This window comes from Melanotaenia boesemani, chromosome 11 (assembly GCF_017639745.1).
Source record: "Melanotaenia boesemani isolate fMelBoe1 chromosome 11, fMelBoe1.pri, whole genome shotgun sequence".
NCBI lineage: Eukaryota > Metazoa > Chordata > Actinopteri > Atheriniformes > Melanotaeniidae > Melanotaenia > Melanotaenia boesemani.
Window position 1 is genome coordinate 18,263,742 of NC_055692.1, and position 16,336 is coordinate 18,280,077.

The window sequence follows — 16,336 nt, forward strand, 5'->3', positions numbered from 1 at the left end:
ATTTGATCTGGAAGGGAGCTATAATTAAAGGGGCAAACTTAAAATCAATTTTTTGGATGCCCATAAAACAAAACAAGTTTTTCTGTTTCAGTTTGTGGAACTAAACTGTGGAATAGTTTGAATGTGAAGTTAAAAGAATGTATAACCTAGCTGTTTACTGAGCACTGATAATTGTTGAGTCCATTCTGCCTTCTAAATGTTTAAGCTCACTTGTGGGCACCTCTCTCTCTCAGTTTATATATATATATATATCATTCCTGAACGATAGTGATGCTGTATAGGTATATTATGTATATTCAATGCTGTATATGTTAGAAGTCTTTTGCTGACATCTAGTGATAGTAGGGGATTAAAGTTAAGCCGGTTTAAAAACCTTTTAAATGATGTAGTTTCAGTCATGTTAAGTGATTTTTTTGTTTGTTTTTACCATCAGCTGAACAAGCAATAAATTGTCTAGACTAACATCTGACAAATTAAATAAAAAACAATAATTAACAATTAACTATAACACAAAGAAAAAATGCTACAAAAATATGCATTCAACTCAGAAAACAGTTTACAGTTAAAGGCAGCATAACACATGTGTAATCAAAATATTTACCTGCATTTCTAAGCCTGAAAATGTTCTTAAAAAAATGAAAGATGTACCATCAGCATAGCATTTAATCTTTTAACTTAAATTAGACATGTATCATATGAATAGCAACATATTGCAATTTTGAATAATTCACACTACACAGATAAAAAGTTGTTTGATATTTAATCCTGACAACAGTACTTTTTTCAGACATTACTCTTTAGTCACTGTACATATAAATACAAGTTCATTTAGGTATTTCGGTCCATATTTTATTTTCAACATAAACATTTTAAACAGTGTCATTTCCAGGTTTGGAGTCTGTAGCCAGACTCTCTTTAAACAGTCTTTTTCTTTCCAGATTCTCGTTCACCTTCTTCCTCTTTTGTTGCTTCTTTAACATAGACTCTTTCTTCATCATGAGTAGTTCACTGAGTTCTCCTTTATATGCAACATCAAGTTTCTCTCTCATAATTTCCCTGGCACGCTTTCGATTTATATCCACAGATCTGGTCTGATGGCACTGTAGGGGAAATAGCATGAAAGGTAGAACTTGAACAGGCTGGAAATCGCAATCTTGGTTGATCAAAAAGCATTAGTAGGACCAAAATACTTCAAATAAGTGAAAGACATTCAGGCAAACTAATCAATACTGAAACAAATCTAATATGTAAAGTTGGGCTTTATTACATCAGTAAAGTACTGCTTTGATATTAATGTAGGGATGATAAATATAAAGAGGCATATACAGTAATAGTATAATAATACTAGAGACATTTTTTTCTACAGGATACACTCTTATTCGTACTTTATTCACTTAGAATTACAAATACACAACAAATATTACCTTCACAACAATCCCCGTGGGGATGTGCTTGAGCACAACACAGTTGCTGGTTTTGTTAGTAGCCTGTCCTCCGGGCCCGGATCCTCTCACAAATTGCTCCTCGAGTTCATCCTCAATCAGGACAGGAAAATCCGGCAGGTTCTTCTTGCCAACTGCCAAAACACATGTCATTCCGGGGGATGTCGGTCTGAGCAGCTCAGAGAGACTTGGGGCAGATTTCCATAACACTCGCCTGGACACACTGAACATACGGGTGATGACCGGAACAGGCGATAACATTACATTTAACTTGATTTAAGGCTAACTAAGAGATAACTTTCAGTTTACAAAGCAAATAATTTATGAATTGCATTCACTACACTATTAATACAGCTTCACGGTCACAGTAGGCACTCGATTATATTGTCTTCTCTTCTTCGCTTCCTTCAACAGTCATCCAATCAGCAAGCGACCTCGTGTTTTTCTTCGGGGTCTTAATAAAACGTGATTTGACTCAACACTGCCACCGTGCGTTAGCTCGTGGAACAAAGCTAAAATTGGCATAAAATCAAGTTACTGTAAAGTAAATGAATACATATGTCTAGTCTTGTGAAAGTATTTCAGTGTGTTTCTTTTACTTTATCCAATTAAGTGATAAATGTACATGACTGTTTGTGAATGCATATTTGTTTGGACAGTGTATCACATCAATATGAACCCATAACTACTGTACTGGCATCCAGTCAAAGCCATTTCTTTAGAATGAAAGAACATATAACTTCACTGTTCTTGTCCTGCCCTACAAACGAGTTTAAAAACTTAAAATTATGTGAAATACAATTAAACTATAAATTACAAATGATAATAATGGACAACACATTTCCACACCACAACAATCAAGTGAGTGGTTATTTGTTTCAGCTGTAATTGTGGAAAATTGTAGGATTTTGTTGATGCAGCATATATTATAAGCTCTTTATGTATTTTGTGTGGACTTTATCTTTGGTAGTCACATTAATAGTAACACTTATAACATTGACTATGTCATTTTTATTTTGATGTGTACAGTACTGTCCAAAAGTATCTATCTTTTGATCTGTCTGTTTAGTTTCTGCCTAGTTTTAAGGCAGATTTAATCCTTCAAATGCAAACTGTGTGCTATGATCACTTTTTGCAAGTGAAACTGTCATATTTTGGGCATTTGGAGGCATTTAACATCATGCAAAGGACCTAGTGTGCTGTGATGTGCACAATAAAAGTAATAACAGCAAATAAATAAAATCATTTTAAGGCAGATTTAATTGATCAGAGGCTACTTTTGCTTTTTAGCAACCAAGAAATGGCTATTTTGTACCCTAATTCCACTTTAAATGTACAAAAGTAGGCAGAAGGCACAAATTGCTCTATAATCTATACAATATGACTCTTTTGAGTGAAATCATGTATTTTTAAACTACAGTCAATGTTTCAGTTGCAAGACATGAGCCTTAACCACATCTTGGCAAGCTATTATGTGCCGTTATTCCAACTTAAAATGTAATGGGTGGTAGGCACAAATTTGTCTACAATCTATAAAATATGTCTTGACTGAAATTAGGTAATTTTACAGTTTTTCGCAGTCATTTTGGTGCATGTCTCACATCGAATTAACATTAGTGCAGCTGTTAGTGTGTTTCTCAAAACAATTAATACATTCATTCATTCTCTGTACCGCTTATTCCATGACAGGTTGTGGGTAAGCTGGAGCCTATCCCAGCATTAACAGGTGAGAGGCAGGGTGCACCCTGGACAGGTCACCAGTCCATCGCAGGGCCAACACAAAGGGGACAAACAACCATTCACACACAGGGAGAATTTAGAGTCATCAATTAACCTAACATGCATGTCTTTGGACGGTGGGAGGAAGCCGGAGTACCCGGAGAGAACCCACGCATACACAGGGAGAACAGGCAAACTCCACACATAAAGGCCACTGCCCTCAAGATTTTAACCCCCCCCCCCCCCAGCCAAGATTTGAACCAGCAACCTTCTTGCTGTGCGGTGCTAACCACCACACCACCGTGCAGCCCTTAACAATTAATACACCTAGTGGATAACCTGCAAAAGCATGTCACTTGCTAAAAAAAACGTTGATTCCTCAAAAGCAAGTATTCATGTCAATGACACGGTCATAGCCATTAAAAATAAAAGCCATGTCACCACTGAGTACAAACAAAGTACTCAAATTGCTTAGTCATGTTTAATTATGACAGTCTAATCTGTAGGTGTTTTTTAATACAAAAAAGTCAGATCTTGGAGACACTACCTGAAAATGCCCAAGACAGCACTACACAGCAGATGTACAGATATTTGAAAACTACAGTAAAGTTCCATGTTAATGTTGTTAGAGTAGCTGAATACATGACATGGTACAATTCATATAAAATTTGCCATTTTACAGTAATTTGTTCACAGCATTTTGCATAGAAAAAGAACAGCTAAAACAAAAAAAAAAGAAAAAACAAAACAAAAAAACAACAAAACAAAACAAAAAACAAACAAACATACATACACTTCAGTCACTTATATACAACAAATTGTCAACCCTTGGTAGAGTTATACACAACTGTATACAATGTACTACAGTAACAGTGCATACATATTACTATACTGTATGTAACTGAACATACTAAATCACTCCTGTGCATCAGAACGTTGCTGTCTGTAGGGCCACATATTTTCATCAACATCACATCGGATGATATCATACCGTGCAATGCAGCAAGGAAAGTATCTCCTCAAGTGGTGAATCCACCCTCTGCAGGACTCTGCTGTGATCTCGTTGCATCCTGCATCTATGGCTGCTAGCAGAGCCATTTGAGTATGTGGATGCTGGCTATACACCTTCCGCCTCCAGACAGAAAAAAACTATTCTATAGGATTTAGTGAAAGCTGAGGGTCAGCTGAGAGCAGTTATTCAATTTAGGAGACATTAAAGGAAAATATTACAAAGAAATGTTTAAAAAGATTTTGATAACTAGTTTAACCATTCTGTATGTAATTACTCAAGCAATGAAAATGAGGACTGTTTTTTGGGGATTGACTATTATGCAGTTCTAAGTATAGTTCATTTTGACCTATGTGACTAAAGCAAATGATAATGCCATGAAATAGCAGAGAACTGTATGAAAGCAAATGTTAAGTGTCCAACAGCATTTGCTATTTGATCAGTGCAATGAGAAATGATACTCTGATGTGCAGAAATTACAAATTGTTGTGGAGTTTGAACTAAATGCACTTGAACGGCTGAGAAAAACTGTAAACTTGGTGAACATTTTAGTGGTAAGACATGAGCCTTAATCTCTTATTGGAAAGGAAAAACTTCTAAAATTACCCATAATTCCTCCTTAACATACAGTCCCTGACAAAAGTCTTGTCGCTTATCCATTTTGTAGAAACAAAAGCTTATAACCTGACTTTAAATTCATCGATTGGTTTTAGAAATGTCTCATATGAAAGCTAAAACCCTCCCAAATTATGCTCAATATACTAAAATAAATTTGCTTCACTGAAGAAAGATTGATCATTTAATGAACACAGAAAGGTCAGATTTTGGCAAGACAAAAGTCTTGTCGCCTTGTCATATGATGCACCCAATCCTAGATTACAGCCTCACCTGTGATCAGTTACTGATCAATCACTTAGTGGGTGTGTATAAAAAGAACCCCAGCACACCAGACCTTCACATCAACTGCAACTTGACCTCTGACAACATGCCTAAGATCCACCCTGAGACCAAAGCGTTAATTATCAAGAGGCTGAAGACCAGATCCACTGCTGAGGTGGCTGACACCTTCAATGTGTCTCAGCGTCAAGTACAAAGAATAAGAAAAAGATATGAAAAGACTGGAGATGTTTTTGACAAGCCCAGGTCCGGCAGACCCCGCAAGACAACTGCTCGGGAGGACCGTTTGTTGCTTCGAAAATCCAAGGCCAGCCCCTTTTCCACTGCAGCAGAGCTCCACCAGGCCTGGTCACCTCAAGTTCCTGTGTCAACCAGAACAGTTTGTAGAATCCTGTCTCGAAATGGCCTCCATGGTCGAATCAGTGCACAGAAACCAGCTCTAAACAAAAGGCAATTAAAAAACCGTGTGGCATTTGCCAAGGCCCACAGCCTGCTAAAAGGATGGACACTGGAAAAGTGGCAGAAGGTGGATTTCTCAGATGAATCCTCGGTTGAATTACATCACAGCCGCCGCAAATATTGCAGGAGACCTACTGGAGCCCGCATGGATCCAAGATTCACCCAGAAAACAGTTAAGTTTGGTGGCGGAAAAATCATGGTCTGGGGTTACATCCAGTATGGGGGTGTGCGAGACATTTGCAGGGTGGAAGGCAATATCAATAGCCTAAAATATCAAGAAGTATTAGCTACCTCTTACATTCCCAACCATAAACAGGGTCAAATTTTGCAGCAGGATGGTGCTCCATCACATACTTCTATCTCTACATCAAAGTTCCTCAAGGCGAAGAAGATCAAGGTGCTCCAGGACTGGCCAGCCCAGTCACCAGACATGAACATCATTAAGCATGTCTGGGGTAGAATGAAAGAGGAAGCATGGAAGGCAAAACCAAAGAATCTTGATGAACTCTGGGAGGCATGTAAGACTGCTTTTTTTGCTATTCCTGATGACTTCATCAACAAATTGTATGAATCATTGTCGAACCGCATGGATGCAGTCCTTCAAGCTCATGGAAGTCATACAAGATACTGAATATGGATCTCACAGCACTACTACTTAATTCACTGATGTTATGCAACATATTTTTGTATTTGAAGTAAATTATTTGTTCAATTTTCTGTAGGCGACAAGACTTTTGTCTTGCCAAAATCTGACCTTTCTGTGTTCATTAAATGATCAATCTTTCTTCAGTGAAGCAAATTTATTTTAGTATATTGAGCATAATTTGGGAGGGTTTTAGCTTTCATATGAGACATTTCTAAAACCAATCGATGAATTTAAAGTCAGGTTATAAGCTTTTGTTTATACAAAATGGATAAGCGACAAGACTTTTGTCAGGGACTGTATACGTGGGTGTGTAGAAACAATGATCGGACTCTTTGAAATTAAATATGTCAATTTTAAGGTAAACTAAACATTTTCCCTAACAATTACAGGTTCCTAAATAATTTTTGTCAAGTAAAAATTACTATTCTGAGACTTAGTTCCACCTTAAAAGGGTAAGGGAATAGGTGTAAGGAACTAATTGGCCACAGCTGTACTTTTGGATGAAATCAGGACACATTAAAGTAAATTCAACATATTATTGACAAGAAATGTATTGCAATCAAATTAAAATATTAATAATTCAGGAACATCAGTGGAAATTAAATGTACTATAAATAATGCTAATTGGACTTTACGTTCTAAAAAGAAACATAAGGTAAACAAACACATGACGTAGACGCACAGACACGGAGAAGCAGCAATGTGTCTAAATATTGTTTCTGATAAGAAAAAGCAGTTTTTTTTTTTTTTTTTTGTTAATATGGACATACTGTCACTTGTATTAAGTGTGACGTAGGTTTTATACCGACAAGAATAGCTACAGACCAGAGAAACTGAGCGACACGGTGCAGGCTGCACGCGCTTCCCTGGCCGTGCTTTCCGCAGCCAGGACCCTCTCAAACTCACTTATTTACCTCCGCCAAGGCGGGAGTCCTGTGTTCGGCGGCGTTGGTTTGTCTGACTGTCTGTTAGCGACGCTACTCAAAACAAACAAACAAACAAACAAAAAAATAATAATTAAAAAAAAAAAAAAGGGCGGATTCTGATTACATTTTCAGGAACTCTCATTAATGGAATAAGGTTTTGGAAGTGATCCAGATCACCAGCTGGATCCAGGATTTTTTCTTCTTTACTATGGGGAGATAGGGATAAATTTGCCGTTAGAGTTTCTAACTAAAAAATAATGTCCACGACCATTAGAAAAAAATTAAATATAATAAAAATGGCTTGGCGGAGGTCGGCGATCTTTACGAGCGCTTCTAGCTGTATTAGCATCGACCATCTACTCATTTACCAAGAGGGGGTGCTCAATTATTACAACGGGTCGGTTGGCAGCTTGTTGTCAAGCTAGCAAATTAGATGAAAAACACGGAAGTTGGTGAACAATCTTTCATAATAAAAGTAAAACTTTTTAAATTCCCTTAAGCAAAATTTCTACACAGCAGTAATGCGCATGGGGCAACAGTTTGGACCATGAGATATTTGGATTAATAAATATATGGCTTAGGAAAGTATCGACATTTGTGCTTATGTGATGGAGTGGCAACGATTGAAACGTAGTACACGACTTTTATTTTGAAACAAGTACCAGAAGTCTATTTGTACACGCGCCTCTTAAGCAGTATTGTGTGTCGTGCTTTTAAATACTGAAGTCTTACAGCAGTTCAGACTTGAGGAGCTGTAAGTTACGATGGCGAGCGCTTCTCATCTGTCCGCTCGTCGCCCTTCTTCCAGGTTCTGTGGACGGACGGAGCGGCTGCTGCCTTGAACCCACCGCCCTGTCATTTTCCTCACTACAGGACAAGCCAAACCACCAACTCATGCGATGTTACTGCAAAGTCAAGGACATTTTAACGTAATCATAGCTACTTTGGCCTTTTCTGTCGATTGAAAAAAACCAGCGTGTTGCTCTCCGGCGCAATGACGTGGCCAGATTTAGTAAACATGGGCAGAAACAGCGGATGATATCTTGCTACACACTCTCGGGCTGATGATGTTTCCCTGCGTGTCATTCTTTACACATCCTACCCGCGCCCTTCCTTTGCAGAGGGGCCGAACAAACGGCGACGTAAAGGAAATAAACCTCTGACTTTCGATGTGTTCCTGTCAGTTATGGCATCGTTTCTAAACACAGCAGAAGCTGCCTCGTGCTGAAGGAAACCAGCGTTCCTGGAGCAAGTAGAGTTTATAAAACACGGAGAAAGGCGGATGAACTTTGGATCGCTAAGTGTTGGAGTGCAGTGAGGCCAGAGGTGCATCGCTGTTGTGCATCAGGTCCAGGTATGTGATGAACATAGCTTACCATCAATTTGCTATTACCGTGCTGCCATGTTGCTAGGTAACTAACGACGGTGGGTTTACTCTAGTTCATCCCTCTCGGAGATGCAACGTCACGTTAGATAAATCTTGTTTTACCAGGTTTCTAAAAATGCTGTCACAGCTCACCAGCAGACGTGTCTTTAAATTCATCCTTTATTCCAAGGAAGTGCAACGTATTTTTATGCTCTCATGCCATTCATTGCCCTGTTGCTTCACACAGTCATGCTCGTTAAAGTATGACTATGCCCTGTGAGGAGTGCTGATTTTATCATACACATGATGCTAGAGGGCTTATAAAACAACGGCCCCCTGGGCGCGGATGTGTTAAAGGTCCCCCTACAGGACCAAGACACCAAAGGGACAAAAAAAATAAATAAAATAAAATAAAAAAAGCAACAAACAGAGCAGGTCAGGTTAGTTTGTTTTGTTTCCAGCTGTGCACCATGCAGTTGTTCTGCATGAGTTTTTAAGATTTTGGGTATTTGTGGCAATGTTCAACGTCTGGGTGATCATGCCATGTCTCTTTATAAAAATGAGTCCAGTCTTTATGATCTTTTCTAATCTCACATAGATCTTTATGGGTCTGTATGTGACAGTTTTGCATCTCTTAATGGTTATTTTTGTCCCATCTAGCTCTTTGTAGTCATCTCTCTGTAGCTGTCGTTGTCTTTCTTGGATTATATGTTATAATTCTTAGGTAAGACCAGGTATGCCCCACATTTTGGGCTCCAGGGACTGCTCCCTGTCCATGTATAGAACAATGTTGGCGGTCTTAACCCATTAAGGCTCGACCCATGAAAAAATGGAAAAAAAGCCCAATTATCTATAGCTATCTACCATTTATTATCATGTGATAGTTTAAAATATTATGATGTGGTTTTCTGCTTCTGGGTATTTAATTGGGGGCCAGAAGACAAGTATCAGATTGTGTTCAACAGGATTTTAAGCAAAGTTTATACCATAAATTGAAGCAAAATGTCTCAGAAGCTGTATATGACAAATATGTCATGTTGGGCTCTTATGGGTTAGTTATATAAATGATACTGGCCTAATTGTGTTCTTTTGCTTTCCTGGTCCAACTTTTCTGAGAGACATTTTCCAGTGAAAAAAAGGTGTAAGAATCCTCTGCAAATTACAGCATGCTTGACCTGTGGAAAACCTGATTTTATTTTGCATATTCATGAGGTTCAATGAGGCAGAGCTAGAGTCTTACAATTTGCATTTACTTGTTTTTGTCTTTATGAATAACCTGTATGCTACAAGCTTGTTCTTGTATACCAAAGACCTAGCTCTATTTCAATATGACTTTGAGACTTTCTGCATTAAGAATCACTTCACTTGACTCAGCAGGGTCTGGGTGAGTCATTGAAGCAGTGCTGACTCGGAGGCTTTGGCGTCTGTTGTCCAGATGATTGTTGTTCTATGAGGGTAGGAGCTGCTGCACCTCCACTCCACTGTGACACTCTGCTTTGTGTCCAACATCAAAGCAAGTCTTTGAATTAGCAGTGTGTTTGAGACATGCATACCAAGACAAATTGTTTCTATTCCTATACCGGGTGTGAGCTTTATTTGACATGTTAAAACTTGAGTCCTGCCTGCTGGAAGCAGGAATGTTTAAAATTTGTTTAACATACTCTCCATCAGCAGCATTATGAGCTTAAACATTTAATTGGTTTTGCCATTTTAAAGTAAGATGAAAATAAATATGCACTTGATAAAGAGTTATTCATTTTTGCCTGAACTAAATTGTGAGTAATTCATGCCTGCCCCTTTTTTTTTTTACTGTGTTTGTAGTTTCAGGTTTTAGTTGCATGTCTTTTTATTTTCCTGTTTGAAACTGAATCGTACAACCAGCAGAATGTTTTTTTTCCATGTCACACACAAGTTTAAAGTGAAACTGCATCAAAAACGTAGTTTATGCTGATGATTAATGGTTGAGTCGAAGTCGCTGTAGTCAAAGGCCATCATACATAGCATCACTCCTGACCAAAACTCACACTATATGACCTTAGAAAAACAGTGAAGGTTTCTCTGCTTCAAACATGGCAGTTCATACTGGATGTATGTATAACCAGGTTTTTTCTTTTTACAATGGACCTTCTTCCCTCCACCAACAGACACTCAAACACAACATACAGTATGTAGAACATGGGTAGGGCTCTGTTGCCCATGCAAATTTTGACACTTCTATGGTGATTTTGAGGCTGTAGGTAAATATTTTTTGTGTTCTTCATTCAGCTTTTATGAGCAATGCTACATATTCAAATCTAATTGAATAGAAATATTCTGCTAAATCATTCCTGGATGAAGATAGTTAAGTATTATTGAAATGATAACTTTCCTTTTTCTAATCACACAAGTACTTAAATCCTCCCTGAGGAAGGGAGAAGTGTTTTCAGTGTTATTCATTAAGCAAAGCAAAGACTGCCACACTTCATAACTGAAATGTATGTTTTTATGACTCCCTCAGAACACTATGTATTATAGTTGGTTACCTCAATCAAGTTCTGCAGCATTGCAGACAAACAGAAGTGCAGCTGGGGCTAAAATTCTTCAAGGCATCACATAAGAGCTCACTGATTTCCAATAGTCCTAATCCTCATATAAACATGTTACTGGGAGCGTATGTCTGTGGGCAGACTGGGATCTGGCCATGCAGTCATTTCTTGTTTTGTGTAATTACTTTAACCTTATTGACTTATTCTGGTTTTCTGTTCCTGTTAAAGGGATGAGTCATTTTTTGGCACTAGGCTTTCATAATCTTTTGGTTTAAGTTAGCAGCAACAGCTGCCGCATATTGGATGGACTGTTTTTATTTTTTTGATTAATTGAAAACTAATATGTTTTACCTGAGTTGAACGAAGTTAGACCAAGCGGCAACCTCCGCCTGTAAAATGTGAAGCCAATGCGGAATTGCAAAAAAATTGCAGTTCACCCCTCATCACACTAGGGCCTGGCTCCAGAACAGAGCAAATCCCCATAGACTCCCATGTTAAAATGAATTTTTTCTAACTCATCCCTTTGGATGTTATTTAATCTTGAAATTCAGCATAATTAGGGGTGTATCCTTTTAACTGACAGGTATTCAATATCCGCGGAAAGAAGGAAGAGTGCAGCACGACCTCTGTTTTTAGCTGACTAACAGCTTGCCTTAGCTTTAGCCTGCCTATCTTCATTAGCTGGTTAGCTAATGTTGCTCGGGGTTAGCTCTTAGCTAACATCATCTACCTCCACCTTCACAGTCCCCTTTCAGCTCAACCTCTTTGCCCATTTTTGGATTTTCCGGGACTAATGACACATTTGATGCTACCAAGATGGCCACAGTGGGAACGCCCAATGAGCTTCACTTTTGCCCTTCAGAAACCTACGTCGCGGCAGCTCTGTCCATCTTTTATATACAGTCTATGAGATAGACTATAATTATGTTTCTGGTTCTCTCGTTACGTTTAACAGGTGTCAAATATTTATTAATTAAAAATAGTGTGAGAATCTTATGGACTATGTATGAAAAGTGGTTTTACCTGAGAAGTTGACATATATCTATTTTAGGTGCTTCTCTTGATTTAAAAAATGCAAGGACAGTACCACTGAAAGAAAAATGGTTGAGCTGATTATGTCTGTGAGTTGTAGTTATTTAATTAAGCAGTTATGCTGGTATTCTTGGAACATTAGAGAAAGCAAAGGGGAGACATTACAATGGATTTTTTGATGAATGAGAGTAAAAATGCTCTTTCCTGTCAAACAGGCCCCATTTTAAGACTAAAAGTACTCAACACTCTTCTAATGTTGTACAGTTACAGGAGTGGCTCTTCATGGTCAGGATGAAAACACTGTGAATACATGCTGTATGTCTGAGTGATAGTGGAGTGGAAAATTCCTGACAGAGAAGCCTGCAGCATTTGAGCACATGTCCCAGGCTTGTTTGAGTACTCATAGTGCTGCATAATGTTCTGGGTTTCATATTCTTACATGCAACAGATCTTCTGTTTTCTGCAGGGAAACAGAGGATCTGTCATAACTCACTGCATAAATCTATACTACTGTAACTAACACAGATTATAAGTGTGTATACAACCACTAAGTAACAGCATTTCAGTCAAAGGAACAAGGCAAGACACACTTCCTGTTAGTGAAAGTTTGAATGACGTATGGAGCTGCTCACCACATATTTAGGTTCTAAGAGTGTACTTTCTGAGCTGCTTATCGGCTGAAACAGTTCATACAGGAAGCATAAAGATGCACCAGGTACCCAGTAAATCGAGGTTCATTATGAGCTGTATAGGTGCTCCGAGATAACAGAGATAATGAAGTAACACGGTATTTTCTTAGTCATGTTGTACCCTCTGCACTGAGATTGCAAAAACCTACCTGTTGTGTAATAGTGGTGTCTAATGTCTACATAATATTTGCTTAAGACAGGCAGAAGTCTGATCCTGGATCTTTTTGTAGCCCAGACTGTGAACTATTTAGAAACTCTCTTAAATGCCAATCTTCTACTTCTAGTATCTTGTAGTATCTGCTGAAAAGATACAGTGGATAGCAACAGAGGTGGGTCGATTTTTTTTCAGATTTCTTTTATCTTTATTCTATTTTCATCTAATCTATTGTACGTATGAAATACGCAGACATTTAGGCCCTAATCTCCATATGACTTATTTCTCAGTCATGATGTTTGTGTAGTTTCATTAACCAGCTTCCTGTGGTTGCTTTACTAGGTTATAACCAAAGTCAGCTTATTTAACATCTTGTCATGTAATGTGAGAAATTGCATAATGAGTTTAAAGAAAGGTACTCAAGGTTTTCAGAGAAATAAAACAACATATCCTTCATGCTATCTTAGACTGTCAAGAGTGAACTACATTTACCAGAGCTGATAACCTGCACACACATGACTTGTGCTGAGTTAGAAGAATGTTGTTTGACAGTCAATAGAGTCATTTTTATTTGCACTGACAGCACTATTGGAGATTTTTACTTGATGTATTTTCAGTTAAGAACTTTAAAAATATCTAATAATCATTAAAGAAGCCTCATAGATTATTTAGTTGCATTTATTTATTGTCTGCAAAAGGAACTTGTTATCTTGTTTGGTTTAGCGGTAATAGTTCAGGAAATAGCACTAGTTAAATAGATCTCAGATCTGGAATTCTCTTCTTCTTCTTTTCTTTTTTTGTAATTAGGATAATATCAACAGACACAAAGGTTGATAGTATAATTAATTGTCTTTTTTTTTTTTACACTGGAATCTTTCTTTAATGTTGTTTCGCTCCTCAGCACTCAGCTGAATCATTGTCCTGATCCGCCTAACATGCCCTTTGTAATTGGATAATGATGACTGATAGATGAAACAAAACAGACATTTAATTATATTTCTGCTTTGCATGCACACACGCACATGCACACACTGTAGCTTATACCACACAATGCCAGGTCCTAATAGTCTTTTGGTAAACAAAGAAAATAATGTGTAAACTATTTTTACTGCTGTTTTACTGTCTTGCAGAAATGACCATTTTAAAGTTGTCCACAGAAATGGACAGTTATCATACTTAGCAACACAGTGACTATGCAGGGATGCAATTTTGTTTTCTTTTTGGGCTAATTAATTTTCTGTTAATCACGTCCCCCAGTCCTTATTTTATGTATGTGTTGAGCAACAGAGCAAGTATTGAGTTGCATCAGTAGAAAATTGGAGAGTAAAGCAGAGCTACATTAATTGGATGAACTCTTGACTCCATATAGATGAAAAATGTTGAGTCATCAGATTCAACATTTTTTTTCTAGAGAATAATTGGATACTGAAACATTAGTTGATGATTAAAAAAACAACCTTCAAGTTCACTCCAAAAGAAATTTATATTATTGCACATTTTACACACAGATAAGACTATCAACAAAGCATTCCCAACTGTTTGGGGATCCAAAGTGATTTTAATCTTTTTCAGAAAGATCTCCTGGTTTTTGATATTATCTAAAGGGGCAAATTGCCAGCAAGCTGAAGGTTTGATATTTTTACTTGACTTTTCTTGAGTGGAAAATGGCATCATGACAGTACCTAAGATGGGCCTCCATCACGCACCTGGGTGGCAGCCAAGTACTGAAGGTAACACTGTGTTTTCTCTGCACCTTCAGCTTCACTGACTCCGAATTCCTCCCCTCAACCCCACCCTCCCATTTCGGCTCCCTTGAACGGAACAGGTGATTCTATTGCTGGTGCTGAGCTGTTGACAGTTAAAACAGGGGTACACCCTGTCCCTGCGCATCCCTGATGAGCCAGCTGATGAATGGCACATCATTCCTAATGCTTCTACAGCAGCGTTGTCTGGGAAGTGAGATAAAAGCCAGTGCTTTGTGTGGATTTGCTCGACATCCCCTTTTCTTTAGACACCAGTTTTTCTTGCAATGTGGGTGGACTCTGAGAAAAGCCGGGGTCTTTTTAAAAGCATTCGTCCACCCTCAATATGTCCTTACTTGAGTCTCATTTTATAGAAGACAAATCAGGTTTGTTATGTGCATCCTGACGAGGAAGGAGGACACTGATATACATCAGGCCTGTGGATGAAGTGAGACTGAGGAAGACAAACGCACTAACACACACCCTCCTTACCAGGAAACTTTGCCCTTTAGCAGGAAGGTCTGTTTCTGTGAGACCAAGTTGATGTGATGGAAAGTAATCTAATCTGTAAGGAACATTGTTTGCTGCACCAAAGCACCCGGTCAGTTTAAAAAAAAAAAAGGAAGTGCTTGTCGTGGACTCTTTGCCCTTTTTTTTCACTTTTCATGACTGTCACTGATTATCAAAGGTGTATTTTTTATCTTGCATCTTTTCTTTCTCATCTCTAAATCTTTAAAGCAGTATGCAACATACTGTGTATGTCATTTTATGTGTTTGTGTTTTATTCTTCCTCTAGCTCTTGAGTCACATGGGTCATATAAAATGGCAGCGACAGCACTGCTTCATGTTACTTTATCCATGCTCCCCTTTCTTTTACACTGGCCACAGACACCCGATTTCTCTGAAACTAAAAAATAGACTCCTTCGAAACCACCCCAAAAACCATCAAACACACTGCTAAATACCCCTCCCTTTGCTTCCCCAAATTTATTCACCTTTCTTACTATCAGTGCATAAGCTTTTACCAAGAGATCTCGGGGGGAAAAAAAAAACCCAATACTTGATTTTTTCCACAAGGCTTGAAACCTGACCTCAGAACCTACTAAAATTTAGCTAAAGTCGTAGGACCAGGATCCTTTTTGAAAATTACCTTTTATGGACAGATTGAGAGTCAGCCTCACTCTTTGGGCATAGAGTAGAACACTTTTGGGAAAGCTGCATTATTTGTTCTACACAAGAGAGTTAGAAGTATTTTACTGTAGGGCAGCCTTACTTTTCAGAAGCAGTAGTCCCAATCATTGACCATTAGATAGCCTGATTTCATGTTTGTTCTCTAAATGAACAGGCCTCTTTATTGTGACTCCAATGTCTTAAAATGTAGAAACTCCACAGATGGAGCAGAGACTAAAAGCAAACTCAGACAACTAAAGCTTTTCGTGTTCAAATCAGAGGCATTTTTATACTTTTGCAGTCAGTTGAATGAGAGATTGGTTTTATATCACTGCAGTTATGAAGGATACATTTTCTATTTTAAAACTAGTCTGTCTAACAAATCCACAGATTAAATATCACTTAAACTTTGTGCCCCTCTGTATGTCATTGTTCCTGTGGTGGAAATGTTCCCAGTATTCTTTTGTTCTGCTCTCTGCAGTTTGACAGTAAAGTTTCAGATCCACTTTCCACTCAGATGCCGGGGGAGGGGGAGTTTGAGTAAGAAGACAAATTTCTTC

At 38.2% G+C, this 16,336-nt stretch overlaps 2 protein-coding genes across 9 annotated transcripts in view; one reads left to right on the forward strand and one right to left on the reverse strand.

Moving 5' to 3' along the window:
* Positions 1–743: 743 nt before the first annotated feature.
* On the reverse strand, positions 744–1,864 carry mtrfr (mitochondrial translation release factor in rescue). The gene is made up of 2 exons (XM_041999751.1): positions 1,425–1,864; positions 744–1,100 (listed from the first exon to the last, which is right to left on the reverse strand). The coding sequence occupies exons 1-2, from the start codon at positions 1,701–1,703 to the stop codon at positions 870–872; spliced, it is 510 nt and encodes a 169-aa protein (XP_041855685.1). The 5' UTR covers positions 1,704–1,864; the 3' UTR covers positions 744–869.
* A 5,972-nt stretch (positions 1,865–7,836) lies between these two features.
* LOC121648629 (membrane-associated phosphatidylinositol transfer protein 2-like) overlaps positions 7,837–16,336 on the forward strand; it is a 41,724-nt gene continuing 33,224 nt past the window's right edge. For all 8 annotated transcript variants that reach the window (XM_041998859.1, XM_041998856.1, XM_041998861.1 and 5 more), the window contains exon 1: positions 7,837–8,452. The gene's annotated coding sequence lies outside the window, so the exon portion shown is untranslated. The remainder of the gene's footprint in view (positions 8,453–16,336) is intronic.

What these genes read in the sequence shown, in the direction of transcription:
- mtrfr (XM_041999751.1), bottom strand. Translation starts at nt 1,703, where the DNA reads ATGTTATCGCCTGTTCCGGTCATCACCCGTATGTTCAGTGTGTCCAGG. An exon ending in CCACGGGGATTGTTGTGAAG is followed by an intron (nt 1,101 to 1,424) that starts GTAATATTTGTT and finishes TTTCCCCTACAG; the next exon opens with TGCCATCAGACCAGATCTGT.